Consider the following 19,728-nt stretch of genomic DNA (forward strand, 5'->3'; position numbering starts at 1 on the left):
GTGCCATAGATTGCCTACCCCTGGTTTACAATCTATATATAAAAGACAAGATTATTTTCTTACCCTCAAGTTCTCACCACATGGTTTGAAAGTATTAAGTGGGACTGGGCTGGAATCAATGCGGACAGGGTCGCTATTAATTCCTGCAAGTATTCCCCACATGTCTGCTAAAGGATAATGCGAGGAGGACCACTTCTCATCCAGGCACTCCCTTTAGTATCAACAGAGCTAGTACAACCTAATGGGGCTACCAAAGGGTTAGAGGAAGGAGAGAGACAGCTTCTTTTGCTCAGCTTCCCTCTCGCTCATGGATTTTTGGCCCATTATAGAGGATTTTCTGGTATTTTCCTGCCCTCTAAATTTAATTCCCATTGATCTATTTATGCTACAAAAATTAAACAGTTTGAATAAAAACTCAGAATGTAAATGTTTCCTCTTTGGGTCTATAAATATTGAAGACTATCCCTTCATACACACAGTATGCTTCAAATACCGTTTTTGGCTTTGCAAGATAAAATATTAGTGAAGTATTATGAATTAAGCTTAGCTGATGTTCACTTAATCTACAATCATTTGGTAACCTTGAAGGGAAGATTAAAAAATTAGATATTTATACCATACGCATCATTGTGGGATCTGAGACTAATAGTGCAGGAAATTACTGAGTGTACAATTACATAGCCCAACTGGGCTGGGAAAAATAGTAGCCCTTCTCTATTCATTGTGGAGGTCACTGCAAGATAAGTAGATGATGTACAAGTATGAAGAAACAACAAAAAGATCATGAAAAAAGAAGAAAAGAATAAGGAATAAATATGGATTAATTTATTTTAGAAAGTACCAGCAAGGATTTAGGTATAAGATTTTCTTACCTGCCAGAGATGATATATTAATAATTACCCCTCCATTTCCTTTTCTCATGTATTCCAGACCAATGTATGTTCCTCTGATCACAGAAGTCTGATATATGAAATATAAAGGGGAAATAAATTCTAAATTTGTCATTTTTTCTTCTTCTTGAGCAGTGAGGCTTTTATTTATAATTTTAAGTTATAACATAGATAACCCACAGTGGGTAGCATTAAAGAAGAACTGCTGCAGGTGACATAACAATAACAGCGCTGAAACAAACTGTATGTTTAATTATTGATATGCTATACAAGTGTTTCGCTTGTGAATGAAAGTGATCAATAAATTAAACTTTTCTTTGGACTTGGGATTCATTACTATTATTTTTTATGCACAGATGGTGTGTTTTGCACGGAAGAATATACGAGTAACTGACTGAATCCTCGAGAGGTCCTGAGCCCTGTTCCAATGAGAGTTTCATATGTTTAGCACATTCCAGGATTTGGCTCAGTGACGTAGTCCCTGTCCTGAAAAATTCAGAATTTAAAGTCCTCATTCTCTTCCATTAAAGTCAATGGAAGTTTTACCATTGGCTTCTATAGGAGAAGATCAGTCCCAAAAGACTATACGTTCAAGGATCAAAGAACAAGGCATACTGGGAGACCCAAAGAAGATCTATAAGGTAAAACATAAAAATATATAAACAAAAGGATGGTGATGGTATAATGTTTTATATAAGCTAGTTACAGGCTGCATGGGAGAGTGTTTGCTTTTTCCAGAGGGATTGGAGGGAAGGAAAACTGATACACTCAGCCTTGCCTAATTCTGTCTCACTGAGATCCATTACTGCACTCCTCTTGCAGTCAGAACTCACTTAAACTTATAGAAGAGTTCCAGGATAAGGTCCCAGTTGAAGAACTGCCCATGCCAGTGCAGAACTTCACCATTACTGCTTTAGTAATAAGTTTTAAAACTATTTCCTTTTAATTAAATATAATAAAAATGCCAACTTTTGTCTAGATCTCCCTTTGACCTCCAGTTTTTCCTAAAATTGAATCCTAACTTAGGTGATTTTTCATATTCCCAATTCCATTTAGTTAGTCAAACAAAAGGGATGCCTTATAGTCAGGAAGATTATTTCACTTTTTAAATGAGATGTTTTATAAATATTATTCATGTCTAGCACTCTTTACAATCCCTCTACATATGTAACTCCTAGTGAATTCATGAGAGTGCTGAGCAGGTAAGGTTTTCACAATTAGCTATAAATGGGGAGGATGGAAAGCCCCCAAAATAATAGAAATGTAAAGTCAAAACCAGTCAGCCTCTGACTAAACCTGTTGTAAGGAGTGGCCAGTTAAATTGGGGGGGGGGGGGGAGGGGGGAGAAACCCTCTTAAAATATGAGAACATTAACTACTTTGTTAATGTTAACATTGTACTAGATCAGTAATATTATCTAAATTGCAAATACCAAACTGGAATGATTTTAAAGGTGAGGTATTTGTATATGTTTTTATTCTTCAGCTATAAACTATTTTAACAGTAAATGCAGTAGATATATTTAGCCGTGTACTATAAAAATGTCATGTAGAAATCATGATCCAGATCCTGCTATACTTAAACAGGAAAAACTCTGGTTCACTTTAATAGGAGTTTTGCCATGTGAGAAGACTGCAGCATCAAGTCTTGTATTCTATCATACGTACTTTTTACAGTGCCCAGGAGCATGTGAGGCACTCAAGTATAAAATTATTGATTTTTTCCTCTACCAAATTCATGGCCGTGAAAAAAGCGAAACGGACCATGAAATCTGGTCTTCCCCATGAAATCTGGTCTTTTGTGTACTTTTACCCTATACTATACAGATTTCATGGTCCGTTTCGCTTTTTTCACGGCCATGAATTTGGTAGGGCCCTACCCATAGAGAATCAGATAGAGGACCTATCCTGTCCTAGAGAAGCTGCTCAGCCTACAGGGTGGAAAGGGAGAATCCCACCTGGGATAATTAAATGAAATAAACAAATAGGAAAGGGAAATAGCTTGGGACTTTTTGAGGAAGTGCTCTTCCTTCCCCCATCCCTTCCTTCCCTACTTCAAGGAAGTAATAGAGCCAGATGACTTCCAGACCAACTATATGGCAGGGAGACCCTAAATAGCTGACTGCTTTATTAACATCACCAGATTGCAAATCTTCCTAGACTAAATTAATACTATTAATATTTCTCTTGGCTGAAGCAAGCCAGCAAGTGTTTGGAAGTGACTCTTGCCTTTAGACCAAGCTGAGGAAAATCTCAATCCTAAATGTGAGGGCTTGTCTTCACTGCAGAGTTAACTTGGGCTCTGACTCAAGTGTTGTCACTAACCTGGCTCACATCCACAGACAACAACCCCTCCCCTATGTGTAATGGGGCTTTACACCTGAGCTAGATGCCCCATCTGGGGGAAGAAACTAAAGCCAAATGCTGCTCACACTTGGGTTGGTAGCCCACTCATTTTGAAATGTGGACAAAGGCTAAGCCACTCGAGTGCTGATGGTCTTCCAATGCCTTCCCACAATTCCCTGCATGTGACCAGAATGACAGAGAAATTGTCCCACAATTCACTGGGAAAGAATCAGGGTGTCTCAGCTGACTAACACAAATAACCATGGGATACTGCCCCCACAAGTCCTAGTGATGCACACAAGTGAGTGCTGCACCAGAGTGGATGCAGCTGAGTGAAAACACTGGAGTATGGCTTTGCATTGTGGCTGCTCACACCTGGGATAAGCCAACCCCAGGGCTCACACCCAGGTGCTGATTACTCAAGTTAACACTGCAATGACGACATACCCTGTAAGTAAGCCAGAAAAAGAAACTCCTTGCAGAAAAGCATGTGCTTTAAATAGAGATAATATTTGTTTCGCCTTTGTGTTGTACTCTCCACTATTGCTGGTACACTTCTACCTCGATATAACGCTGTCCTCGGGAGCCAAAAAATCTTACTGCATTATAGGTGAAACCGTGTTATATCGAACTTGCTTTGATCCGCCAGAGTGCGCAGCCCCGCCCCCCACCCCCGGAGCACTGCTTTACCACGTTATATCCAAATTCGTATTATATCGGGTCGCGTTATTTTGGGGTAGAGGTGTATGTCACTCTACAGCCTAATGCTCCCCTCATACTTTATCCCTTATGAAATGCAACTTTGAACTCCCACTTTTGGTATCAGCCAGAAACACTTTGGCTGCATTTTGAAAGAAAGTCTCCCAGATATTACTTCATGATGCTATAAAATATGGTTGATGGAAAGCCAAACAGCCAAAGAACAACCTTAACATTTCTGTACAACATAGCTTCCAGTTTTGGATAATAAGGCAAAAGGATATTTCTGAAATTACCTCCAAGCCAGCCAAGTATAAATAATATGACCTTCAGTGCACTGATGTAGGACTAACGGGAGCATGTGAGGAGAGAAGTGCCTTCTGGTTTGGTAATTCTTATTACATACTTTGAGAAATAAATGTTGACCCTTACTCTTAATTACTGATAATTCTTAAATTAATGCATTCATCTGTATTTTCACTAAAAACCTGTATTTGTTCCAATTGCTTTAATGTATATCTGCTAATCCACTATATGCAGCAGAAATCATGTCAAGAGATAAAGTATGTTGCCCTTGAAGAAGTGACTTGTGATAAATAATCCTTTTACAATTGTAGTGAGCAGCTTGGATATTCTGCATGAAAATTTCAACAACAAAGAACAGCAAACTTTTCAAATTAGAAACTGAAACTGCCGCCCCAGCCCTGGGCTCTTCTCCACCACCCGCACCCCCCTGCCTCCTCAGCACTGGGCCCTCACCCCCCCGACCCGCACCCCCCTGTCGCCCTAGCCCTGGGCTCTCACCGCCCCCACACCTGCCCCCTCCTTCCGCCGCAGCCCTGGGTTAGTTTTATATAACTATATAGTTATAGTTTTAGCTATATGACTAAACAGAAAATATTCTGACATGCTGTATCTAAGCAAAGCCTGACACACATTTCTCCTGGCTCTAGCAAAATGCCTATTCAACGTTGTGTAACACTTAGACACGTTGACATACTTATCACCTTTAATTCAAATTCACATGCTATTTCTATATCATTATGAACTTCCTAGTATGATCTATATGCACCAGAGCAAAAATGTGTCCATTTTCACTCACTACTTCAAACCTCATTATCAGCTATTATATTTGTTTACTATTAACTCAATATATAAGGCATTTCTAATAATACAGGGATTCAATCTTATTGCTTTATCTCCTTGTAGCAGTAAAACACCACACCTTCTTACCTAGAAAAGCTAGTATTTCATGTTGAGAAATGATTTCCTGCATTCCTGTAACACTGGAGATGACTATTACATTGTTACAAAGATGAAAAGGCAACTGATGTCTTTGGAAAAATGTATAGACCCCTTTATCTCCTTACCTCTCCTGACACTTTTTATATAAGTGTCAAAAACAACCTACCCTATGTTAAGAGAAACCAATTGATTTGGGCAAGTTCATAAAGCAAGTTACTGGAGAACTGGAATTTGAACCTTGGTTGTTTGACTTTCATATTTTCTTTGTTGCTTGATTGCTATCATACTTCATGAGCTATACATAAAATAAATGAATAATGCATGAGGTACCTGTGAGGCTTGAAACTAAATGCTGCTGGTAAGATTTGCACTGCCCAAGTCAGCTGAGGGGGGAAAACAACATGTTGCTGTTCTCCAGGGCAGGGTGTGTGCGGGGGGAGGGTTGATCCCGTCAGGGTTTGGGCTTCAATACTACATTCTAGGAAGCAGGGTTTAAACAGTTTCTCATTACACTATAAACAATTTGCCTCTCAGTGTAGCATTTGCTTCAACATTAGTCACTGTTAGCATAAACTGAGGGTCCATAAACCAGTAAGATCACATGCTTAATGTACAATTACTGAGGTAAAGCTGCATGCCCTTTTCTTATGTGTTTTTCTATGATCCACAATGGTATGTGAGTCACAGATATGATTATTTTCAGAGCTTGCAGATTTCTTTTTGTGCATATGGTCTGATCCTGCTGCAATTGACTTCAATGGGGCAATCACAATCACTTTAAAAGAAATAGTTTTCTCTTCATGGGTCTGATCCTATCTGGAGCATTGACTTAGTATGGGAGAGTACTGGTGAGCTACTGAATTGCAAGGGTGATTTCTCTCTTATTAACTATTAGGCTGTTGGCTTGATTCTAGAAAGGATCTAAATCTTTGCCTATGCCATTTAATTTTTTTCAGAAAGCATCATTTAAAAAAAAGGAAAAGGGTTTATTTCATCAGTCAAGCACAAGGCTATGAAATTGTGACTTTCCTTTGATGTAATCACCATTTTGAAGATTGTAACTTGCATTTTGAATGTGTAGATGTGATTGGCTGGAGAGAGAATAAGGAAACGTATTGCATGCCTGGCACCTTCTTGAAGTAACTAACATGAGTTATCAATGGTGGTTGTCAGAACAATTGATTGGATAAAAGATTTGGTTTCCCACTTTGTCTCCAGGGGAAGGTGGGACTTTAACCACCTGACTGCAGCTTTGAAGCTGGTCTGGGAGTTGCATGGCAAAGGATTGGAAACCATATTTAAGGAAAGGATCTCTCTCTCTCTCTCTCTCTCTCTCTCTCTCTCTTACACTAGCTGACCATAGACCAAAAACTGAAGGACTGCTGCAGGCAAAGGCCAGGAGTGGCCTACTTGCCTGACAGATGGAGTGGGCCAAAGGGCTCACAAGAAGGGGTGAGTGTGAGCATGGAATTATTATATAGACTTTTGTTATTTTTCCTAAAGATCTGTAATTCTTGTATGCTTTGAAAGTAAAACTTATTGTCTCTTAGAAACCCCTGTGCAAAGACTGTTCCTTACTTTATCTGGCACATGGTCCTCAAAGAGTTAAACTATAATACAGTGCACCCATGGGAGTGGAGTCTGGGGGAGTATGCATAAGTGACTGGGGAAGCTCGGGAGGGTTCAGCCCTGGTTTCAGGGCCTAAGGCAGTTGGGCTGTGGAGTCCTGCATCACAAGGAGAGGTGCTAGAAAGGAGGTCAGCACCTGAAAGTGTGGTTGGGTCCCACTACAACAGACTGGTGACCGTACACTAAGGAGCTCAACCAGGTCTGTAAGATAATCTTTGTCTTGCATTTGGCTAGGATATTTGAATTGATGTTTGTATTAATTCAAGATTCCTTCCACAATCCCCAGTGTGATGTGTAGTTCTTATAAGTATTTTTTATTAATAAGGGTTCCAAACACTTGACACTATTCTAGCTTTCAGAAGAGGGGAGAGAAATTGCAGCTGAAGTCAGCCCACTGGAGTTTTTATTTATGCATTGGTTTGAATTTATGAATTGGTTAGATGAAGGTTTCTAACCATCAGAGGAGTGAAGTTCTGGAACAGCCTTCCAAGGGAAGCAGTGGGGCAAAAGACATATCTGGTTTCAAGATTAAGCTTGATAGATTGATTTTGGCAATTAATTGATCTTTGACTATTAGCGGTTATTATGCCCAATGGCCTGTGAGGGGATGTTAGATGGGGTGGGATCTGAGTTACTACAGAGAATTATTTCCTGGGTGTCTGGCTGGTGAGTCTTGCCCACATGCTCAGGGTTTAGCTGATCGCCATATTTGGGGTTGGGAAGGAATTTTCCTCCAGGGCAGATTGGCAGAGGCCCTGTTTTTTTTTTTTTTTTTTTTTTTGCGTTCCTCTGCAGCATGGGGCACGGGTCATTTGCTGGAGGATTCTCTGCACCTTGAAGTCTTTAAACCTTGATTTGAGGACTTCAATGGCTCAGACATAGGTTAGGGGTTTGTTGCAGGAGGTGGTGGGTGAGATTCTGGGCCTGCGTTGTGCAGGAGGTCAGACTAGACAGTCATAATGGTCCCTTCTGACCTTGAAGTCTATGACTCTATGAATGCTGGGCCATGAGTGGCATTCTAAACTCAGAATCTTTAGCAGTAACTGGGAAATGGCTGACCTGCCAAGTCCCCTGTTTTTCCTGCATGCTTGAATCTCCTGGGGAACTGGAAGACTTAACAGGAATTGGGAGAGATCATAGCAGCTAGGGGTGTATTCTAGTAGAACATCTCATCCTCGTTTCCAGTCAGAAGACCTCAGAGCATAGAGTTTATAGGATGAATGTATGGGTGGCTGGGAAGGTAGTAGAGTACCTTGTGCTGTCTGTGTGAAGTTGGGATTTTTTAGTAGAGCTGAGGCTTTGGGAAGAGAAGCAATAGCAGGGCCAGCAACAATGGCAGAGCTGAATCTGGATATGGCCTCCGTGATTCCAGCTCCCACAGAGCTGGGCAATGGGTCTAAAATAGTCCCCCAAAGACAGAGCCAATGGTTAGGGTGGTAGCCTGGGTCTTGGGAAACAGGAATTCAATTCCCTACTCCACCCTAGATGTGTGGCATTGGGCAAGTCACTTAGTCTCTCTGTGCCTCAGTTCTCCATCTGGGGAATAATAGCACTTTTCTAGCTCACAAGGGTGTTGTAAGGATAAATATGTTAAAGAGTGTGAAGTGTTTAACTACTACAGTAATGGGGGGCCATATAAGTATCTTAAGTAGATAGAATCTGCCAGGCCTGATGAATGGGCAAAGCTGTGACATGCTTCATTGAAATACATACAGCAAAACCCTGACTCATAAGACAGTAAGCATATGAATGTCCAAGTGAGGGGAGCTCCCTCTCCTGCCCCCATAAATGTCATTTGGTGAAGTGGAGTCTGTAACTTGAGGATTTAAAGGCATTTAAATGACCAGTAAATTTTGATTTTCCTTGAAAATAATAACCCAGTTGCCTTCAAGGGACTTTATTTATTATTAAATACATTCTGCACCAGGGTGTAAATAGGTTAAGGGAAACCCCAGAACTAGAGACTGAATCAAATGTTCTGTCAATGCTATCAGTTACACCTCTTTAAACTGCAGATCCACAAAGTTACTGAGCAAAGTGGCTTATTTTTTTTTTTTTTGTAGCTCATATGATCAGGAGTTAGATAAGCACTATTCCGTTCTTCTATCTGCAGGACCAAGCTATTTAAGTTCTTTGTAGGATCAAGCCCTGAGTGACTGTGACACTAACCAGGCTTCAATTTAGAAATGGAGAAAACTTCACCAATCTCAATTCTCAGACAATTTTTACCTTTGTATAAATAGTTTATATAAATGAGACGAAAAAAATGTAAAATGACCGATCTAATGATGTCTGCTAGCCTCTCAAGTTCTGCCCAGTAATAATGAGATTCTTACATGCCTGAACAAATTCTATGTATGTATTTAAATTTTGCCTCTTTCTAATAACTGTTGTTAGGCAACTGCAATATTTTAGCTTTCTAATGCTGCCAGTGAAATATATGTAAAACATGCAGTGAAATATGGGAACAAGAATTCCTAAATATATATATTTTTCAAGAAATCTGACTAAATTAATTTTCAAATCTTTAGTGGAGTAAGGCATCAGGTTTCTTCCTTCCCCTCTTAGACTTCCTTCTCCTCCCAAACATACACACACTTTTTCTTAGTTAATTAAGTTTAGAAATGTTCAGAAAAGGATAACTATATATTCTAAAATATTAAAAATTAAAAGTGGTGATAAATTAATTTTAAGATTTCTTTTTAATGGCAAATATTTCAGCTGAACGTCTTATTACAGCCCTGGCCTCTTTATCTTATTTGTTTATGCTCTTGTCTAATTATTATAAAGTAGCATTATATAATACTGCTCATAATTCTTGTTCTCACAAGTCAGAAAAGCAAATTAATGTTTAATATGCATGGTAACTAAAAATATTAAGAGTCTACTATCCATAATTTAAAGTAATGAACAAACATCATTTTCCTACCAGAATGATTCATAAATTTGAGGTTAACACATGTAATCACTTTTTATTATATTTTATGGGTCTTTTCTAGCCCAAGAAAATGTACAGCTTTACATGCATAATGTATTTGTGGCTAGGACTATGTCTTCAAAGGGAAGCTGACATTGTGTCTAGTGGTGGAATAAAGATCCAAAAATTGTACAGTGGCAAGCTTATGTTGGCATTCCCTACTCACATATCATGTATGTTGAGAGAGTTGAATCATTATTAGACTCCCTAACTCAGTACTCCAAAACAAAGCACTTTTTCTGTCAAGATGACTGAAGCTCAATACAACTGTAATTTAAATCAATGTAGCTATTTTTGTTGACTTCAGAGGGAAATGATTTAACCCTTAGTGTTGGGTGGTTGTTTTTTTTTTTTTCAGTTAAAGTAAAAAAGTCTTTGTAGAACTATTAAAAGGGAAACAATTGCACTGAGTAGAGTTAATCTATGGAATTCACTGCCACAGGAATCTTTTCATTGGCTCCCACTCTTTCTACATCTAGATCAAGCTTCTTGCCTTTACTCTCAAAGATGAAGATAAACTGAAGCAAAGGGAGTTTACATCCTGGTGCTCAGAAACTACGGTAATGGGTGCTCTAGAAACACCTTACAGAAAGAAATTAGATAAGTGATATGCCCAAAGTCACATAACAAATGAATATCAAAATTGAAAAGATAAGCCAGGATTCCCAGCTCCAAATTCTTGATCAAACCATTAGTCAACACTCTTATTCATCCTTGTTCATCTTATATACAACATTCCACAATGGCCTGAGTGTATTATAGAGTTTTATTCCACTTCCTGTTAAGCACACGATGCTGGCTACTATTCAAGTACTTGATATGACAGTCAATAGTTTGATCCATTGTGGCAGTTCCAGTGTTTCTATTTGCTCAGTATTGTTTTGTGCTTTTATTAAAAAATATGATTTTTGTTAAATAAATTGTTGGCTGCTTAAACTGAAAATGATGTCAAAGAAAGAAAATAAAGTACATGATTCCAGTTTTAACAAATAATCATAGTTAATGTATCCTGCTTATAATTTTAAATAGTTCTTTTCCATTTTAAAATATGGTTTTGTGGATGAGTTTAATGCTTTTGAGAATGATACATTAGTTAATCTATGAGCAATCAAACTGCAAACTATTCATTTCACTTTCAACATACAGTATTATAATTGATGCTAGAAGTCTGGTATAGGGAAGAGAACTTGCATCCAGATCATTGCCTGGTAGCAAACCTGTCTTATGTGAAAGTGCACGGCAAAGTATCTGGTTATCTATGTTTTAGGAACTAGATTTGAAACATCATATTCCTACACTGCACATGACATATCGCATATGTTTTGCACTTAAACCTCTTTGCTTTTTGTCTCCACAGGGACTTTGCCTACCTCTAAACTAGTGAATTTTTTGATTTAACTGTAAAGAGCCTTCCATGGAGATCACGTTATGTTCTGGCATACTGTGCCCAGTAATGTTAGGGCATGGAAGTGATGTCTCAGATCCAGGTGGCAGTTTCTTGAAGATGGCTTTAATTAGCGTCTTGAAGAAACAACTGACCTGAAAGTGCTAATGTTTTGTCTTTATTCATTGTACTGAGAAGTGATAGAACTTTGTGATGACATCTCTTGTTCATCAGAAAAAAAAATCATTACAAATACAGCGTCCTTATTAAGTATGGTAAGTATCTCTTCAGATGATAACATGGCAAAGTCTCAGTCTACTTTAATTTTGAGTCTGACTCCAGGAGAGAGTTCCTAGCTGTAGAATAGACACCTTTCTCCAGCCTGGGCATGTGCACCTCAGTCCCTGAGCAGGGCAGGGCTTAGGACAGATCCTTCTCATTGGCATCTGCCATTGGCTAACTTAAGCAGCTCCTCACTTAGCATGCTAGCTTTTGTGGATCCCATTCTTAGGCACTTTTCTCTCCCCATGTATTGTATAGGGAGCCTAGTAGCTTAACTCAGGCTTTGTAGATTCCAGTGTGGACAGGGTGGGGTGGGGAGAGGGACTAGGTGCCTAAAAGGCAGGTGTTGTAACATCTAAGTCCCTTTGTGAATCTGGGCCTAGAAGACTAACTGTAGAAATACTTCATTTTGAATACTTTTTTGTTTTCTCTTTTGGAGACACAATGATTTAAAAGGTAGCTTCAGCAAATTTGTTTCAGAATCAGCATACTCAAATTATGCAAAATAACTTCTGCTGCCACTTCTACCAAAATGACTGTGGATGAATCTGTTTTTGATATTAACATATCAGTAAAGAGGGCTCAAGGAGTCTCCCCCATCAACCTCTAGTTCCCCTATATAGGAGTTAGATACAATCCATTGAAGAGTCCCAATGTCAACACTAACCATATGAAATGAGACAAGAAAGGAGGTGGTGAGGTTGGGCACTGACCTTGCTCTCCACCTATACTAGCCACTAGAGCTGCCCAGCAGCATGCACTCCCTCAGGCTCCCAGAAGATATTTCCAGCTAGCAATCCTTCTGAGACTTCTGCTTTAGCATGGCCACTCTTCACCCTTTCCAGTGCACCTCTGGCTGTAAAATCTATAACCTAGCCCTGTACTTTTAGATCTCATATCTTGCTCTATTAGTGAATTGCCAAATTCCAACAGAGTGTCCATGTAATTTTGTTTCATACTGAATGTGTTTTGATCTAATTTAAAACATCCTCATGTATAAAAAGTCATTATCCTAAGAAATGATGATTGAAATTATTTTTTGCATATTTATCCTTCATTGGAAGACTGACATAAAAATATCTTTCATGGCTGTAATCTCATGCAAACTCTATATTAACCCCTTTTCCAAACTTCCTGTTGCTGCCCTGTTTGCAGGTGCAAATTACTATGTTTGGCATTAGGGTTCATGGGAGTGATGTACAGAGGCACACTGAATCCTAACATGGAAGCAGGTCTTTCCTGAATAATGGAATGATAGTCAGAATTTGAAAGGTCAGGCCATAAAGTAAGTCCTTCCTGACTGACAGCTCTTTTGGTGTTCAGATCTCCACCCTATGTGGCTTGAAAACAGAACCACCCAGAAATGGTGACTGAGAAGTGAACCTCCAAGAAGTGAACCCCCACTTACAACATTCTTTGGCAATGGGAAGTTGGGATGGCATTGGAATGGTAGTCATGTATTAACAAACAAGTTGTGACATCATGTCATGTGAGAAGCCAGGAATGCATGTGTGAAAGACCTCTTTTGCAAAGTCACTGAATTTACAGGGTTTCAGCTGGACAGCTGCTCTTGAGCTGAAAGAATGTGCTCCAACTCATGGGTAATGGTGAAAATATTTCATATGTAAAGAACTTGGAGCATATATATATGCCTTTAGAAAATGAAATATGTAGCCTTAGATTAAACAAATCTTTTAATAGCGGGCAACTTATTTCTCATATGTATGCCAGCTGAGCCTCAATAACAGTTGATGTGTCTTAATCATTTGCATAGAAATGGACTCCAGTGAAGACTGAGACTAAAGTAGGTCTATTGTGTATATTCTAGTTTTAAATATGGGCCAATACGTTATTTTATGTTGATCTTGTTTATAAGTGATTCATTCTCCAACTTTTATGCACAACATTCCTATTTTCATGTTTGTTCACTTTGGAATTTTCAGAGGCTTACTACTATTTCAAACTATCTTTTTATTCCAGGTTACCTTCTGACTGATTAACATTAGGAGGGTTTAAACAGATCCACTCTCCATAACACATTTTTCTCACACATCTAATATAGAGAGACAAAGAATAAACAATTAATGACATTAGTGGTTTGTTGGTAATGTAGACCAATATAACTTTTGTTGTGGTTGCTTTCAGCCTGAAATAATGGCTTTTCAGGGATCATAGATCCCCATCCGTCAGGAATGTTATTATTCTATATATCTCCATATCTATATTTGTAGCCAGGTTTACAAGCTGCAAAGATTCAACTGGAGTGAAGAATGTGAGAAATGAGTTGTGAAGTATGAGAGGCGGAGAGCTCATGAACTTTCCATTCCATTCCATGAGAAACTTACTTCTACAGAGCTTATTTGTATATATTTATTTCTCTCTGCTACAAGACAACTGCTACCTTGGATAGGCTTGTCTACCAGCAACAGCAGCCATGACTTTTCACTCTTTTCATAGTTCAGTATGCTGCAGGTACCATATAGTCTGTGGGATTAGGCCTTGCATGCCATTATGATAGTCACTAGAATCTAGTAGCGTAATGTAATATACTTGGATAAAAATAATTTAACAACACTATTACTATAAAACATGGTTATTACCAATAATATTTTAATTTATTCTTTTTTCAGAGTTGTATGACTGATTACCAGTTCCAGCAGTCTGCTTTCCATCTATATGTGGAACAATCAGTGGGAAATGTGTATGTACAAATAGCAAAAAAATAGATTTAAGGTCTGGTGTGTGGGTCTTAAGGGAAGACTATTTCTCTGCATGTACAACAAGGAAAAAGTAGAGAAAAGAAAAGGAACTAAAGTCCATAACTCTATATAACCAGTAAATATTTAGCCATCATTAACATTAATAATGTACAGCTACAGGACAATTAATGATTGTCATAGCATTATTGATTCATTTTATTCTTAACTGTTAAGATATATCAGTATTTGAGATCAGTATTACAATTACAGTACTTGCTTATGTGCTAGTATAATTATCTATAGTGACTCTCATGTATGTATACGTAGGGCCATGCCATACACTGACCATGAATGGCACTCATGTCACTGGAAGGTAGGGTGTATATGTATGCGCGTACATGTGTTGCAGGCAATATAGGACTTTTAATGTGAAGAAGCATGATGATCCATGAAAGAGACTTAACTGTAGAGCACTGGTGCATCTAAACATGATTTAAACACTGTTTTTGAAACACACTTTTCAAATGGTAAATTTGTTTCTTTAGATGTTCTCCAGGAGGACATACATGTTGAGTGTAAACAAAAAACAATGAACCAAAAACAGTCTCTCACAAATCCACAACACATAATTTCTTCTTAAACTTTACCTTAGGTGTAATCAGACTTATAGGCTGGGATTTTCAAAGAGGAAAATTAAATTACAGTTGAGTGCCTAACTCCCTTAGGCCTCTTTGAAAATCTCAGCTTTAGGGAATACAGTATGAACATTTTAAAACAGATAATGCTTACCAAATTAATTTGTATAGTGCTTTCCCAGTCCTTTTCATTATTCACTCCAGCATTATTAACCACAACATCCAGCCTTCCAAAACGTTCAATTGTTTTTTTAAAAGCACCTACAGTAAAATCCAAGGGAGAAAATTCCTTAGCTGTCTTGTTTTCCATATATTTTAAATGTTACAAATGGAACACAAGGCACGATATTTGTTACCCTACCAAAGTATGTTAATTCATCATTTTTTTAAACAGTTAATGTTAAACACATACTTTGTTAATGTTTAACAAATACAACACTTGTCTAACTATTCAACAAGTATTAACAGTAACTCTATTTAAGATTGTTAATAGAACTAGAATAGTAGACCTTTTCACTCAGCACCTTCTGAAATCAAGTCTTTATTGCTTGATCTTGCATTAGTTTGGGTATTCAAGGAATTCAGGATCTGATTCCCTCTATGTATATTTTATTTTAAAGAAAAACTTTACAGTCTGAAAAACTCATGATTGAGTTTGAATTCAAATTATTTTAAGAATGAGTATATCCTTACTCGATGTAATTAATAAATATTGTAAATCTTTAAAAACTATCAATAATTCACCATATTCCTTGATGAATTGTACCTATCTAGGAGTAATTGATGTGCACCCTATATATAAAGTTACTGACTCATAACCTCTCAGATTCAATCTCATTCCTTCTATTGTTGACAAATTGCCTCCACAGAGTTTCTATACATCAGTCAGAATTAAAATTATTGGGCCAGATCCTCAGGACCTCTATGTTCAGCACAACCTATGTAGGTAGGGAATTCCAAAAGTGGCTTATAGACACCTTTTGTGGGTCCCTAAAGGGGGCAATTATTTCAGAATAAAAAGCTTACAACACTTTTGTGGTGCCTGTTTTTCAGGGTTGCAAAATACTCAGAGAAAAATACATTTAAAAAAGAAAGTGCACAGATGTCTGTACTGTCAGAATCTGACTCAACAGCAATGTGTGCATATTTCCCAGCAATTTAGTGTTCTTAAGGGCTTTATCATAAAACACTGAAAAAGTGTCATTAACATTTTCTTTGAACAAAAGAACAGTTTTGAGTAGTGTCTCTGCGCATTTTACTTTTTCTCTCCTCCAGGAATTGTTCATCATATTGAACACTTGTTCCATTGAATTGTTTGTCTGTAGCAAACATCAAACAAATACTACATAGCAAAAATATATTGAATGAAAATATTGTTGTAATAAAAATAATTTGATGAAATGAAAACCCAGACCACATCAGATTCCCTGAAAGATATTCTTGACACCAGGCCATTGTGGCTGACAGAAATACTCAAAATCACAAGAGAACTTTTGCCATACCTCCTTTTCTCTGGCCACACCCTTACACTAGAATGGGTATAATGCCAACAGCATCAGGTTTGTGTCACTCAGGATTCCCCTAGTTTGGGGAATCATGAGGTATTCAGCTAAGGCTGCCAGAACACTGCATGGCAATTTTAGAAGGGGTCAGAATATGGCATAATAGTTGTTTTTAAACACAAGAGCATTGTATCTGTTAAAACAGCTAAAAGCAAAGATTGCATTCATCTAACCTCCCTTACCTTTCAGAGTTAGTGATGATATTATCCTCCACTATAATGCTTTGATATTTTAAGGCCTCTATTTTCAGTTTCATGCTTTTCTGTTTTGTGTTAAGTTTATTGCCTATTTTGTTCTTCAGTCTCTGAACCTAACATTCTCTAACCATGTTTCCTTTACTTCCTTAGGGACCCAATCCTGCACTATCAAAGTTAACTGAAATTCTTTGACTTCAGTGGGAGCAGAACTGGTTACTCAGGGAATCAATGCAGTTTTGGGGATGCAGGATTAGGCCCTTAATTTGATCTCAATTTCAGAATTTGACTTTATGCTTCACTTGTTTTTCATCCTGCGCTCTACAGAAGCTCTTCAATAACGCTGTCCTTGACACATAGCGTTTGAAGTCTTCTGTCTTAAAATAACAAAAACAAAAAACTTTTGGCTTATTCTTAATGATTTGTGTATCTATAACTATACAAATCATCTTCACCACACTAGGAAAAGAGCCAAATTCTTTTCAACTGTTCATATTGATGTGTTGAAAAAAATGTTGATAAGTTTATATAGTCTATTGCTGGCAACAGGTTTGTCAGGCCACAGTGATCACAGCTGTTTAGGGTGCAGTCACAGGGTGGCACTAGCCTTTTAAAAGGGAGCAGGGTCAGTGCACCTTGTGCCGGGTCAGATGATCCAGATTAGGCTTTAAAAGAGGGTACCTGGGCCTGGGAAAGGAAGAGACCTGGTGAATTAGGGCTGGTAGAGTCCCCTAACGGGAGACAGGGAGAACCTGAAAGGAACTGTTTAGAAAAAGGGCCTCCAGGGAGAAAAGCCCTGGGTGGCTGTGCTCAGGGGGAACAGGACACATGAGCAGGAACAGCAAAACTGACAGACACACCTGGGAGAGGAGGCTGTGAGAGCCTGAGAGGTAAAGGGGAAAAGTATCCTGTGAGTAAAAGCCAGGGTGAGCTGAAGAACTGTTTTTGTTTTTTTGGACAATAAAACTGCTGAAGAGAGACTATGTCTTTGAGAGAGGACATGGAAAGAGCATTCACATAAGTGACCCAAGTTTTTTTTTTTAACCTAACTACTACCTCTGAATGAATCTGTGCAAACAGTCATGGGATGTTGTTATGAAACGTTTGTGAGATCTGTTGTGGGGAGAAGGCCTGCCTTGTTACATGTCCATTTGAAACAAAAATTAGTAATTTATAATTATTTATTTTGCATATACATCCATCTGGCCCACGTTCTTGGCACTGTACAGAATATAAAATACCACCCTCTGAAAACATAAGCACATTAAAATTAATGAGAGGATCCAACTTAAAAAAAGGGGATATGAAAAGGAGTGGAAGGTGTGTATAAATATGGATCAAGGCTGATCATTCTAAAACTGCTTTGTGGAGAAAAATGGTTTTAAGGTGATTTTTTCAAAAGTAGGTTGGGACAAAATAAAACAGATGACTGTGCAGAGAGTGGTCCACACTGTTGGGCCATGCACAGCAAAAAGCATGACCATGACCTGATTGCAGATGTGATACTGGGACCCTGAACAGTGTGCACAGTGTGGCTGCAGACTGTGTTCCTCATCCTGTAACCTGTTTCATGGGGCAGTCACATGTCCATACAGAACTCCGGTGAAGTGACACAAGGATTTGCCCACACTGAACAAATTGTAGTATGAGGACCACTGTCAGTAAAAAAAGCTTACAGAGTAGGTAGCCGCTAAGGAATTTAAAACTAACAGAGCCAATTTAAATTAATTGATCTACTTCATAGACAACCAGTATAAAAAAGTTGGGGATAGGCACAGTGTAGCTATGGTCGCTTATACAAGTGAACAATCAGATTGATGCATTCTGGACAAGCTGCAAATGGCTGAAGTTTTATGAAGAAAGAATTAAAATAATCACACATTGCTTCTGTGAAGAATATCATGTGATAAAGGTGCAGTCGATAGAATTTATGAGGCAGAAGACAGAAACTATGTGTTTATATCAAGTCTGACATCTTTTTCCATGGAAAGAGCATTCACATAAGTGACCCAAGTTTTTTTTTTTAACCTAACTCACTACCTCTGAATGAATCTGTGCAAACAGTCATGGGATGTTGTTATGAAACGTTTGTGAGATCTGTTGTGAAATGCTGCATAAAAAGTAAATATTATCCAGAGCTCAGTAGAGAGGTTTATTCTTGAATGAGGACATGCACAAAATCACAGGAGTTGACTGCTTTTTATCTGCAATGGTTTAAGTTAAAATTTAAAAAGCTGTATTCTTTATCCTCAGCATTTAAGGCCAGATTCTGATCTGAACAATAGCAACCTAAATTCAGACTAGTTCCATTGTACTGCAAAGTATCTATTGCAGATCACTCAGAGCAGAAACTTATCACTTTCATGTTGAGAAGAAAGATGCATTTTTGAGTCTGCCATGAAGCTTTATTAAACACTTTAAATACTTTATTAAGTAAATACTCTACTTTATTAAACACTGTACTTTAAAGTTTTTTTAATACATTACTCATTAAATAACCCATATCTTATGTAGAGGCTTTCATACAAAAGTATCACAAAACACTCAGTGACTTCTTTATCCTTTCTTTACTATGTGCCAAGTCCTAAAGCCAAAGGCACACACTGGTAGTAGTATTTCACATTTGCAGAGTGAGAAACAGATCCTACTTGAGTCACGCTTGTAAGGGATCAGAAATAGGCTGCCCTCCAGAAACCTTAATTGCACAGTTATAGGTTCAGTAGCCCAGGTTTATTCAGGTTGCTGCATGTTATGATAGTATAGAATGCTGACAGATCCCCTTCCTTACCTTGCAGTTGCTCCTGATCTGTAACATCGCACTGAATGAAAAGAGTCCTCTGAGCTTCAAACTGCTCATCCAGGGCAGCTTTGCTCTCCTCACCGGCTTCGAGGTTCCGATCCACAAGAGCCACCTGTGCCAGGAGGAGGGCGGGGGTGATGCACGTGAGAGGAATGAACACAGGCAAGGAAAAGTTAGAGGAACATACCATACAGCCCTCTCCCAGCCGAGGAAGAGACGTGTCTAAGGCCCCTCTTGCTCCAACCTGCACACCCCAGCTGCACGCTCCGCGGGAAGGAAAACTTGCCCGGGAAGGGGCCCGAAGCCGGGAGAGCAGCAGGTAACTACAGCGTGCAAGGAAACTGAGGGAGGGGCTCTTGGCTTCTTAGAAGGCAGCAGCAGCTTCTG

The 19,728-nt window shown here is 38.5% G+C and overlaps 1 protein-coding gene and 1 long non-coding RNA gene across 4 annotated transcripts in view; one reads left to right on the top strand and one right to left on the bottom strand.

Moving 5' to 3' along the window:
• Positions 1–19,728, bottom strand: part of HPGD (15-hydroxyprostaglandin dehydrogenase) — a 31,582-nt gene that overhangs the window by 11,160 nt on the left and 694 nt on the right. For both annotated transcript variants that reach the window (XM_005310237.5, XM_005310239.5), the window contains exons 2-4: positions 19,330–19,453; positions 14,940–15,046; positions 873–960 (exon numbers count right to left, since the gene is read on the bottom strand). In XM_005310237.5, coding sequence (XP_005310294.1) covers positions 873–960; positions 14,940–15,046; positions 19,330–19,453 — 319 coding nt within the window. The remainder of the gene's footprint in view (positions 1–872; positions 961–14,939; positions 15,047–19,329; positions 19,454–19,728) is intronic.
• LOC101948271 (uncharacterized) overlaps positions 3,681–19,728 on the top strand; it is a 63,658-nt gene continuing 47,610 nt past the window's right edge. Inside the window, exons 1-2 of one of the 2 annotated variants that reach the window (XR_010601421.1) lie at positions 3,681–13,052; positions 14,082–19,660. This is a non-coding gene — a long non-coding RNA (uncharacterized LOC101948271). Of the gene's footprint in view, positions 19,661–19,728 lie in introns of both variants that reach the window. The other variant, XR_010601422.1, reaches the window with a different exon arrangement.

Source organism: Chrysemys picta, chromosome 5 (genome assembly GCF_011386835.1).
Source record: "Chrysemys picta bellii isolate R12L10 chromosome 5, ASM1138683v2, whole genome shotgun sequence".
Taxonomy (NCBI): domain Eukaryota; kingdom Metazoa; phylum Chordata; order Testudines; family Emydidae; genus Chrysemys; species Chrysemys picta.